Here is a 12,021-nt window from a genome sequence, read left to right on the forward strand (position 1 = left end):
CACACACACACACACAGAGTCCCTCACTCTCTCTCTCTCTCTCACACACACACAGTCCCTCACTCGCTCTCTCACACACACACAGAGTCCCTCACTCGCTCTCACACACACACAATCACACACACACAGTCTCTCACTCGCTCTCACACACACACAGTCTCTCACTCGCTCTCTCTCTCACACACACACACACAGTCTCTCACTCGCTCTCACACACACACACTGTCCCTCACTCTCTCTCACACACAGTCCCTCACTCTCTCACACACACACACAAACACACACACATACAGTCCCTCACAGACACACAGTCCCTCTCACACACACAGACCCGCACTCTCTCTCACACACACACACACACTCCCGCAGTCTCTCTCTCTCTCTCACACACACACACACAGAGTCCCGCACTCTCACACACACACAGTCCCGCACTCTCACACACACACACACAAACACACAGTCCCGCACTTTCTCTCTCTCTCTCTCTCTCACACACACACAGTCCCGCACTCACTCTCTCACACACACACGCACAGTCCCGCACTCTTTCTCATGCACACACACGCACAGTAACGCTCTCTCTCTTTCTCACACATGAAGTCCCGCACTCTCTCTCTCTCTCACACACACACACACAGTCCCGCACTCTCTGTCACACACACAATCCCGCATTATCTCTCTCACACACACAGTGTCCCGCACTCACACACAATCTCCCCGCACTTTCTCACACACAGTTCCGCACTCACTCTCTCTCACACACACACAGTCCCGCACTCACTCTCTCTCTCTCACACAGTCCCGCACTCACACACAGTCCTGCACTCTCTCACACACACAGTCCCTCACACCCACACAGTCCCTCTCTCACATACAGTCCCTCACTCTCTCTCTCAAACACACAGTCCCTCACACACACACACAGTCCCTCACACACACAGTCCCTCACTATCTCACACACACACACACACACACACAGTCCCGCACTCTCTCACTCTCACACACACACAGAGTCCCGCACTCTCTCTCTCACATAGCACAGAGTCCCCCGCGCGCTCTCTCTCTCACCCACGCACAGTCCCGCACGCTCTCTCACTCACGCACAGTCCCCCGCTCTCGCTCTCTCTCATGCACGCACAGCCCCGCGCTCTCTCTCTCTCACGCACGCAGAGTCCCGCGCTCTCTCTCTCACGCACACTCCCGCTCTCTCTCTCTCACGCACAGTCCCGCTCTCTCTCTCTCACGCACAGTCCCGCTCTCTCTCTCTCACACACGCACAGTCCCGCACTCTCTCTCTCTCACACACACAGTCCCGCACTCTCTCTCTCTCACACACACAGTCCCGCACTCTCTCTCTCTCACACACACACGAGCAGTCCCTCTCTCTCTCTCTCTCTCACACACACACACTCGGTCCCGCTCTCTCTCACACACACACACGCCTTCCCGCACTCTCTAACTCTCACACACACAGGCAGTCCTGCACACTCTCTCACACACACACACGCAGTCCCGCACTCTCTTTCTCTCACACACACACGTAGCCCCGCACTCTCTCAAACACAGTCCCCCACTCACTCACTCACTCTCACACACAGTTCCTCACTCTCTCTCTCTCTCACACACACACACAGTCCCTCACTCGCTCTCACACACACACACACACAGAGTCCCTCACTCGCTCTCACACACACACACACTGTCCCTCCCTCACTCGCTCTCACACACACACACACTGTCCCTCACTCGCTCTCACACACTGTCCCTCACTGTCTCTCACACACAGTCCCTCACTGTCTCTCTCTCACACACACAGTCCCTCACTCTCTCTCTCTCTCACACACACAGTCCCTCACTCTCTCTCTCACACACACACAAACACAGTCCCTCACTCTCTCTCTCACACACACACAAACACAGTCCCTCACTCTCTCTCTCTCTCACACACACAAACACAGTCCCTCACTCGCTCTCTCTCTCACACACACACAAACACAGTCCCTCACTCGCTCGCTCTCTCACACACACACAAACACAGTCCCTCACTCGCTCTCTCTCTCTCTCTCACACACACACACACACAGTCCCTCACTCGCTCTCACACACACACACACACAGTCTCTCACTCGCTCTCTCTCACACACACTCACACATAGTCTCTCACTCGCTCTCACACACACACACTGTCCCTCACTCTCTCACACACACAGTCCCTCACTCTCTCTCACACACACACACACACACAGTCCCTCTCACACACACAGAGTCCCGCACTCTCTCCTCTCACACACACAGAGTCCCGCACTCTCTCCTCTCACACACACAGAGTCCCGCACTCTCTCCTCTCACACACACAGAGTCCCGCACTCTCTCCTCTCACACACACAGAGTCCCGCACTCCCGCAGGCTCTCTCTCTCACACACACACACACAGAGTCCCGCACTCTCACACACACACAGTCCCGCACTCTCACACACACACACACAAACACACAGTCCCGCACTTTCTCTCTCTCTCTCTCTCACACACACACACACACACACACACACAGTCCCGCACTCACTCTCTCACACACACACGCACAGTCCCGCACTCTTTCTCATGCACACACACGCACAGTAACGCTCTCTCTTTCTCACACATGAAGTCCCGCACTCTCTCTCTCTCTCTCTCACACACACACACACAGTCCCGCACTCTCTGTCACACACACAATCCCGCATTATCTCTCTCACACACACAGTGTCCCGCACTCACACACAATCTCCCCGCACTTTCTCACACACAGTTCCGCACTCACTCTCTCTCACACACACACAGTCCCGCACTCACTCTCTCTCTCACACACACAGTCCCGCACTCACACACAGTCCTGCACTCTCTCACACACACAGTCCCTCACACCCACAGTCCCTCTCTCACATACAGTCCCTCACTCTCTCTCTCAAACACACAGTCCCTCACACACACACACAGTCCCTCTCACACACACATTCCCTCTCTCTCACACACCCACACACAGTCCCGCACTCTCTCACTCTCACACACACACAGAGTCCCGCACTCTCTCTCTCACATAGCACAGAGTCCCGCGCGCGCTCTCTCTCTCACCCACGCACAGTCCCGCACGCTCTCTCACTCACGCACAGTCCCCCGCTCTCTCTCTCTCATGCACACACAGTCCCGCGCTCTCTCTCTCTCACGCACGCAGAGTCCCGCGCTCTCTCTCTCTCACGCACACTCCCGCTCTCTCTCTCACGCACGCACAGTCCCGCTCTCTCTCTCATGCACGCAGTCCCGCTCTCTCTCTCACGCACGTACAATGCCGCTCTCGCTCTCTCACACACAGTCCCGCTCTCGCTCTCTCACACACGCACAGTCCCGTGCTCGCTCTCTCACACACGCACAGTCCCGCGCTCGCTCTCTCACGCACGCAATTCAGCTCTCTCTCACGCACACACAGTCCCGCACTCTCACACACACAAACACAGTCCTGCACTCTCACACACACACAGTCCCACACTCTCACACACAAACAAACGCACAGTCCCGCACACACTCTCTCTCTCTCACACACAGAGTCCCTCACTATCTCTCCCTCACAAACATACAACGTCCCTCACTCTCTTTCTCACACACAGTCCCTCACTCTCTCTCACACACACAGTCCCTCTCACACACACACAGTGCCGCACTCTCTCTCTCTCACACACACACAGTCCCGCACTCTCTCTCTCTCTCTCTCACACACACACACATAGTCCCGCACTCTCTCTCTCTCTCACAGACACACACAGCCCCGCACTCTCTCACACACACAGTCCCCCACTCACTCACTCTCTCTCACACAGTTCCTCCCTCTCTCTCTCTCACACACACACAGTCCCTCACTCTCTCTCTCTCACACACAAACACAGTCCCTCACTCTCTCTCTCTCACACACACACACAAACACAGTCCCTCACTCGCTCTCTCACACACACACACAGTCCCTCACTCGCTCTCTCACACACACACACAGTCCCTCACTCGCTCTCTCACACACACACAGTCCCCCACTCACTCACTCACTCTCTCACACACAGTCCCTCACTCTCTCTCTCTCTCTCACACACACACACACAGTCCCTCAATCTCTCTCTCTCACACACAGAGTCCCTCACACTCTCTCTAACACACACATAGTCCCTCTCTCTCTCTCTCTCTCTCTCACACATACACACACACAGTCCCTCACTCTCTCTCTCACACACACAAACAGTCCCTCACTCTCTCTCTCACTCACACACAGAGCCCCTCAGTCTCTCTCTCTCACACACACAGTCCCTCAGTCTCTCTCTCTCTCACACACAGTCCCTCTCTCTCTCTCTCTCTCTCTCTCTCTCTCACACACACACACACACACACAGTCTCACTCTCTCTCTCATACACACAATCCGGCATTCTCTCTCACACACAAACACAGTCCCGTACTCTCTGTCTCTCAAAGACACACAGTCCCGCCCTCTCTCTCTCTCTCACACACACACACACACACACGCACAGTCCCGCACTCTCTCTCACACACACACGCACAGTCCCGCACTCTCTAACACACACACACGCACAGTCCCGCACTCTCTAACACACACACATAGTCCCGCGATCTCGCGCTCTCTCACACACACACAGTCCCGCACTCTCACTCTCTCACACACAGTCCTACACTCTCTCTCACACACACAATCCCGCATTCTCTCTCTCACACACACAGTCCCGCACTCTCTCTCACACACACACACACAGTCCCCCCACAATCTCTCTCTCACACACACACAGTCCCCCCTCGCTCCCTCTCTCACACACACAGTCCCCCCTCGCTCCCTCTCTCACTCTCACACACTCGCTCCCTCTCTCACTCTCACACACTCGCTCCCTCTCTCACTCTCACACACTCGCTCCCTCTCTCACTCTCACACACTCGCTCCCTCTCTCACACTCACACACTCGCTCCCTCTCTCACACTCACACACTCGCTCCCTCTCTCACACTCACACACTCGCTCCCTCTCTCACACTCACACACTCGCTCCCTCTCTCACACTCACACACTCGCTCCCTCTCTCACACTCACACACTCGCTCCCTCTCTCACACTCACACACTCGCTCCCTCTCTCACACTCACACACTCGCTCAACCTTTCTCACACACACTCTCTCTCATACACACAAACACTCTCACACACACAAACACTCTCCCACTCACACACACCCTCCCACTCACACACACCCTCCCACTCACAGTCACTCAACCTTTCTCACACACATTCACTCACACACACACGCGCACACACACTCATTCACACACATATACTCTCTCTCATACACACAAACTCTCTCTCACACACACTAACTCTCACACACGCACACACAGCACCAGGGAGCCGCAGCACCATGTTGGGTGGGAGGTTGATCCCTCTGTGCTTGGTTTTTCTTTCCCTCTCCCCCCTCACACACACTCACTCTCCCTCTCACACACACCCCCTTCTCTCTCACTCACACACACACACACACACACACACTCTCTCACTAGCTCTCTCACGCACAATCTCATCTCACATACACTCACACACACACATACACTAACATTCACTTTCTCTCACACACAAATTCACACACACAAATTTACATACACACACACAAACTACCTCTCCCACAGGCAGGCACAGGCACACAGGCACACACACACACTCCCTCTCCCACAGGCACACAGTCACTCCCTCCCTCTCCCACACACTAACTCTCACACACTCCGTGCCTTCCTCTCCCAAACTCACTCCCTCGCGCGTGCTCACACTCACACACGCTCGTGCTCACACACACAGCATCAGCGAGCCACAGCACCAGAGAGGATAGGAGATTGACCTCTTTGTGCTGTTTTTCTCTCCCTCCTCCCCCCCACTCACACACACACTCTCTCACTCACTCACACTCTCTCTCACTCACACACACACACTCTCTCTCACTCACACACTCTCTCACACACACACACTCTCTCTCTCACACACTCACTCGCGCACACGCTCACTCGCACACACACACGCACACGTGCGCACTCACTCGCTCACACTCCCACACGCTCACACTCCCACACTCAAGCTCACACTCCCACACACTCAAACTCACACTCCCACACACTCAAACTCACACTCCCACACACTCAAACTCACACTCCCACACACTCAAACTCACACACACTCCTCGTCTGTGAGATGGGGAGTGAGTGTGTGACAGAGTGAGTGAGTGTGTCTGAGTGTGTAACTAGTGCAACTTTGCTCATTATGCAAGTGCTTAATTAGTTTAACAACTGCCACAGGAATACCCAATTGCCATTCGCAGTTTCAAAGTATTCCACCCAGGTATTATTTAGTAACAGCGCTGACCAAATGGGGAGGCTAAACTCAACTTGGGAGACACCTCTTTATGTGCCAGCAGAAGTCCTTCCAAATGGGTGGAATTAGGTGCATTGAAGAGTATTTTCATATCTGAGCCATATATTACAACAACAACTATAAATGTAAAATGGAACATTTCACAGCCACTTCTCAAGAGAAAACATGGAACTTTTGCCTTTTCATTACTTCAGCTGGCCATGACCTAATTAATATGGAATTTCTGAAAGGACAGTTTATCCAGCAAGATAAATAGTCCCAATCAGGTAATGAAACATGTTCCCTCACATGACTTCTCCATTTTGCAATACCTATTCATGGTTAACTTTTTTAAAAGGTAATGAGATACTAGAAACCTATCTGGTATTAGTAAGACCCTGACAATTAGTAAGATTACATATTTTAAATGGGGGTTCGTTAGTGACCTTGTCAGGAACTTACTCATACATCACGCTGAAGGCAAAATTCTCCACGATTTCTCTACATGCATGAATACAATGAACTGTAGTAGCTGTTACTCCATTAACATTACTCTATTACTCTAGTAGCTGTTAACATTACTCCATTAACATTACTCCATTACTCTAGTAGCTGTTAACAATGAGGTCATTCATTAACCATTAACAATGAGGTCATTCTCACGACCAAATTCACCAGGCCCGGGAAGAAGGCAGGACACAACCTACCTTTCCCCAAATGATCCTCACCGCTCCGGGGATCACTTGCATCGCACACCCACATGGCCGGCGTGCAAGTGATCCGGGACGGCAAGGGTGAGGGGACAAAGCAGGCTGGGTCCTCCTGCATCCCATAATGCATTATTATGGGGCATGGTGCACTGGGAATTTCTTTGCTGCCATGCACTCCTTCTGCTCAGCTCTATGGAAGCTCAGGCTGCCAGCAGCCCAAGGTTCCATACAACCAGGCGATGAAAGTTCGCATGCACCCCTCACTTTTAGCTCAGGTACAAAACCCAGGCTACCAAGCTGAGGAGCACTGGGATCGAGACAAATCCCGGAGGTTCTCACGGCCAGCTCTACCCATGTAGGGCCCGAGTAGAGCTGGTCATGAGAACAACCTCAGTATATTTTAGCTGCAGGAAGAGACTTGATTTCTTACCATTTATCTTTCCCAAACTATGCGGGCATAGTCTCTTCAAGCTGTATCCATATAGAACCAAGTTTACACTTACATTTCCCCTTGTAACCCATCCACCCTCTCCTTTGTCTTGGTCCATTTTTTTAAAGTGGCGATTCTTTAAATGATCTTTAATATTCCCATCTCGATTTGGTAGGTGGTGTTTCCCTATACTCTCTCAGGGAGTATAGGGAGTCACTCATCTTGCATGGCTCAACTCTTTGCAATTCAACAGACGTCACCTCCTCAGCATGCTCCACAATCCTCTAGGCCAAGGCTGCACAATTTTGACCCTCCTGCAGACACTGGACTACCACCATCCTTGACTACTGGCCACTGTGACTGGGGGTGATGCAGGGCCAACGTTGTGCAGCCCTGGTCTAGGCCAACAGTTACCTCCAAATATAGTCTTCTCAACACTCCCAGCAAGTCCTGCAGTTCTCCAGCAAAAACAGTGTTTCCCACTTGTAGGTGAAGGGGCGGGTGGGGTGAGGAAGAGGTTTTCATTTGCAGAGGTTTTTTATTTGGTGAAACAATAATCTCTCCCCAACACTTACCTGTTTCTGCCTCTCTAGTTCAGCCTCCACTTCTTGTTTGGCAGTTTTGTGTGTTGCAATTTGGTCTTGCAAGTCTTGAATTTGTTCTCTAGTAGACTCTGCTTCATTTATTTGCTGTGCTTCCATATCCTACAGACAACTAAAGGTCACTTATTCATATAACTTAATAAAAGGAATCTTCAGGAGAATCAGCAAGCGGAACCTTTAGCCCCCTTTCCCCATAAACAAGTGTTTCCACGCTGTAGGTGATGGAAAGGATTCCTAGCTGTTTTGTCCCCAAAGCAGCTGCCTGGTACCTCCTGATCATGGCACCACTATTGGGTGTGATCCCTTCAGCAGGGGTTCTCAAACATCTGGGTCCCCAGATGTTGTTGGGCTACAGCTCCCCTCATCCCCAGCCACAGGTGGGAGTTGGTCCAACAACACCTGGGGACCCAGGCTTGAGAACCCCTGCTGTAGAGGATAGCCCATGCCACAGCAGATCTCAACAGCTGGTCATGGAGCGAAGTCAGTCCCACTGGGAGAATCTTCAGATGCTACAAAGAAGTGGCGCTAGCTGTATGCACACCTAGAACTAGCTAGCTCAGCTGGCAGTATTTCTTGTAACATCCAAGAAGAGAACTCGCCTGTGGGAGATTTACATCTACAGCCTGTAGACATCTCTGCACAAAATCCTTCTGGATGTTATGAAGGACGCACACAGATGCAACTTCCACCTGGTGGTGCTTTCTGGTACTGACCCAAACTGCTCCAAATCACTACTTTCCCCTCTCCCACTGCCACGATCTCAAGCCTCTGAGCTGGCGGTAGCTGCAAGCATACAGTTTTCCCCCCTGTTCCGTTTCCTCACAAGCACAGTACCCAGAGAAACATGGCTTCTGGAATGAAGGCACCAATGGCAAAGGGGAACAGCAGCCTGCAGGCATCAGGTCAAAAGGAAAAGCTCACCTAATTCAGGAAGGTAACATAGCAGAGGGCACTGTTGGCTTTAAATTAGTGCATCCATATCCCATTTTGCTCCCAAAGAGCTCAGGGAAGAAAACATGGGGCTGTCCTACTTCACTCTCGCACAACTACCCTGTAAGTTTACCCCTGCTAACTGAGCAAAGAGACACCCTTTAAAGTGGGGATTCTCTTATATTAAGCAGGGGGAGAGCAACTGGCCCTATCCATCCCTCCAGTGGCTGTTGCTAGTGTCTACCTTATGTTTCTTTTTAGACTGTGAGCGCTTTGGGGAGAGGGAGCCATCTTATTTATGTGTAATCTATTTTCCATGTAAACCGCTTTGAGAACATTGGTTGAAGAACCCAATAACTCTATCCACTACACTACACCATAGTGGGTCTACTTTTCTGCTCCAATCCTAATGTACGGTCAAGTGAAATGGAAGGAAAAGAAACCAGGATTTGCACCACCTTTTGCACCACTACAACAGCCGGAAAGCTGCCTCCTGTCTTGTTCATGATGAGATCCAGCGCGATACCTGCAGTTCTGCCCTCAGCTGCTGTATCTGCCCCCACAGCTTCTGCATTTCCTCCTTCTGCATGTCCCGCTCGTGCCTCAGTTCCTCCAACTCCATGAGGCTTGCTGTTTGGCTATCTAGGCCTTCGATGCCAGAGCCTTCTTTCAGGCTGTTGATCAGCTTTTCCTTAGACTGAGATTTAAGACATAAATGATACGTTAATGCACTTGCATGATAGTTGCCACATGCCATGCTTCTATCTACTATGTACACAGAAGCATTGTACTATGGAAGGGGGACTCACTTGGAAACTGGAAATGTCAATCTGATCTCAAGGAGGGTTCACAGGTGATAGCTATTCCCTATCTGACCTCCTTGGCTGGTACTCAAAGGTATACTACCTCTGTACATGCAGGCTCCACTTAAATATATGGTTAACTGGCTAGCATGTTGTAGTGGCACTGCAGAAAAGGCGGCGAGGAGGCCTAGTGGTGTGATCCACTTTTACCCTCTGCACATATAGACTTCCATGTACTACATTTATCCAGGCATTTAAAGGGTTCATTCTGAGCGTCTATAGCCTTAGACTTTAGTAACCTTGCACTCCTGCCTGTCACTGAAGGCTTGTATATTCACTTGCACTCCTGTATTTAAGAATTTAGAAGTGTTCTTGTTTAGACACCCACCTGGGAGCGGGAGGCCAAGAGGTTTGCTGACATGGACGAAAATGCACTCGGCACATAGCTCCTGATAAGATGTACCAGCAGCCCCATCCCAGGTGGTGGTTATGAGTTTTGTAAAAAGTATAAGACAGGCAGACAGCCTAGCAGTGGGAACTCCAGCGTAGACCAAGACCCGGGAAGGTGCTATGTCACTGCTGGCTTGGGGTATTGTCCCTCATCAAAACCAGGGTTCCATGATGAGCAGCTCAAGTGGGAGCAGATTTATTTTTGTTTGTTCTATACTCCTCTGTAAGGAATCATTTAGTTCTGCCTAATAAAAACCCTCTTTGGCACTTACACAGGTCTGAGCCTATGGGCTCTGAATCTCGGAACCTGCTAGCCACCAGTGCCAATACACATGCCAATAAACACATCTTTCCTGATGACGCCTGGAGTACTTTGTATGGATGTACAGGAAAGGGCTTAACCTGGAGGATGCGTGTAGCTTTTTGTTTGTAGTCGACCAGTTCTTGCTTAGCCGTCTCCAAGTTGGTTTTGGCTACTTTGACTTGCTGCTGCGACTCATCTGCTTTCCGTTTCTCCTCCACGTACTTTCTCTCTGCTGTGGTAACTGCCTCTGCCAAGTTCTGACGTTCGGCTTCCATTTTACCAAGGCGAGCTGCAAACTCGTTCTGCAAGAATGTTTACAACCCATTAAGAAAGAGATTCTTGGATTACTACTCCCGTCATCCTCAGCCACAATGGCCAGATCACCTTTTGTGTTGGCATTCAGTTATGTGTGAAGTGTTATTCGGTTATGTGTCAAGTGTCCACAAAAATGACTACTGAAAGTCACTTTATAAGTGCATTTCATTCAAAAGTTTCAGAAAATTCTTTATGCATGTAATATTTCCACATGCATGAGCTTATGGGAATCTCTTCTAAGAGAGCCTGTGAATCACAAACAATAGCACTTACATATATATACCGCTCTATAGCTGGAAGCTCTCTAAGCGGTTTACAATGATTTAGCATATTGCCCCCCAACATTCTGGGTACTCATTTTACCGACCTCGGAAGGATGGAAGGCTGAGTCAACCTTGAGCCCCTGGTCAGGATCGAACTTGTAACCTTCTGGTTACAGGGCGGCAGTTTTACCACTGCGCCACCAGGGGCTCTTCAGAAGGACTTCCTTGCCACAGACACAGTTCCTGTGCTCATCCCAAAATACAACATGATTTTCTTTAAAGTAGTAATTGAGGCAATCTTTTATAAAACCAACTTCTTTGGTAAAGAAGCATGCAAGTTTTTGAGTGGCATGGAACTATTTATCCAAGAACTCTATGAGATTTCAAATCCTACCTACCCTTAGCCAAAAGAACGTAGGAAAAGTAGCATTTACTTTTGAGCTATCTGAGATACAGAAACAGAAAAGTCAGAGGAATTACTGAAACTGACAGAAGATCCTCCCCTGAGGGCCACTTCTGGTGCAGAAGAATCAACAAGATGCAAAACAGACTCCTCTGCACTCTGTGGGATAAGGATCCCCAATTAGTAGAATCGAACGAAGTCGCAATGATCAGGCCTGTTGTTCTAACCTGCATCTGCTTGTAGCCTTCTTGCTCCCGTCTGAGTGCAGACTCTGCATCATGTAACCTCTCCTGAAGAGTCTGGAGGGCTTGATTGTGGAGGCTGTTCCCTTCACTGTTATCCTGTATTATTCTGGGCAGATAACATCAAAGGCTTACTGAACCAGAAGGGAAGGATAC

The 12,021-nt window shown here is 50.5% G+C and overlaps 1 protein-coding gene across 6 annotated transcripts in view; it reads right to left on the minus strand.

Moving 5' to 3' along the window:
• The window catches only part of GOLGA5 (golgin A5), a 60,473-nt gene that overhangs the window by 28,565 nt on the left and 19,887 nt on the right, over window positions 1–12,021 (minus strand). For all 6 annotated transcript variants that reach the window (XR_008310908.1, XM_053268630.1, XM_053268623.1 and 3 more), the window contains 4 exons: window positions 11,851–11,974; window positions 10,741–10,944; window positions 9,612–9,782; window positions 8,129–8,257 (listed from right to left, as the gene is read on the minus strand). Coding sequence is in view for 5 of the 6 variants with exons in the window: in XM_053268630.1 (XP_053124605.1) it covers window positions 8,129–8,257; window positions 9,612–9,782; window positions 10,741–10,944; window positions 11,851–11,974 (628 nt within the window). In the remaining variant the exon portion in view is untranslated. The remainder of the gene's footprint in view (window positions 1–8,128; window positions 8,258–9,611; window positions 9,783–10,740; window positions 10,945–11,850; window positions 11,975–12,021) is intronic.

Source organism: Hemicordylus capensis, chromosome 1, assembly GCF_027244095.1.
Source record: "Hemicordylus capensis ecotype Gifberg chromosome 1, rHemCap1.1.pri, whole genome shotgun sequence".
NCBI lineage: Eukaryota > Metazoa > Chordata > Lepidosauria > Squamata > Cordylidae > Hemicordylus > Hemicordylus capensis.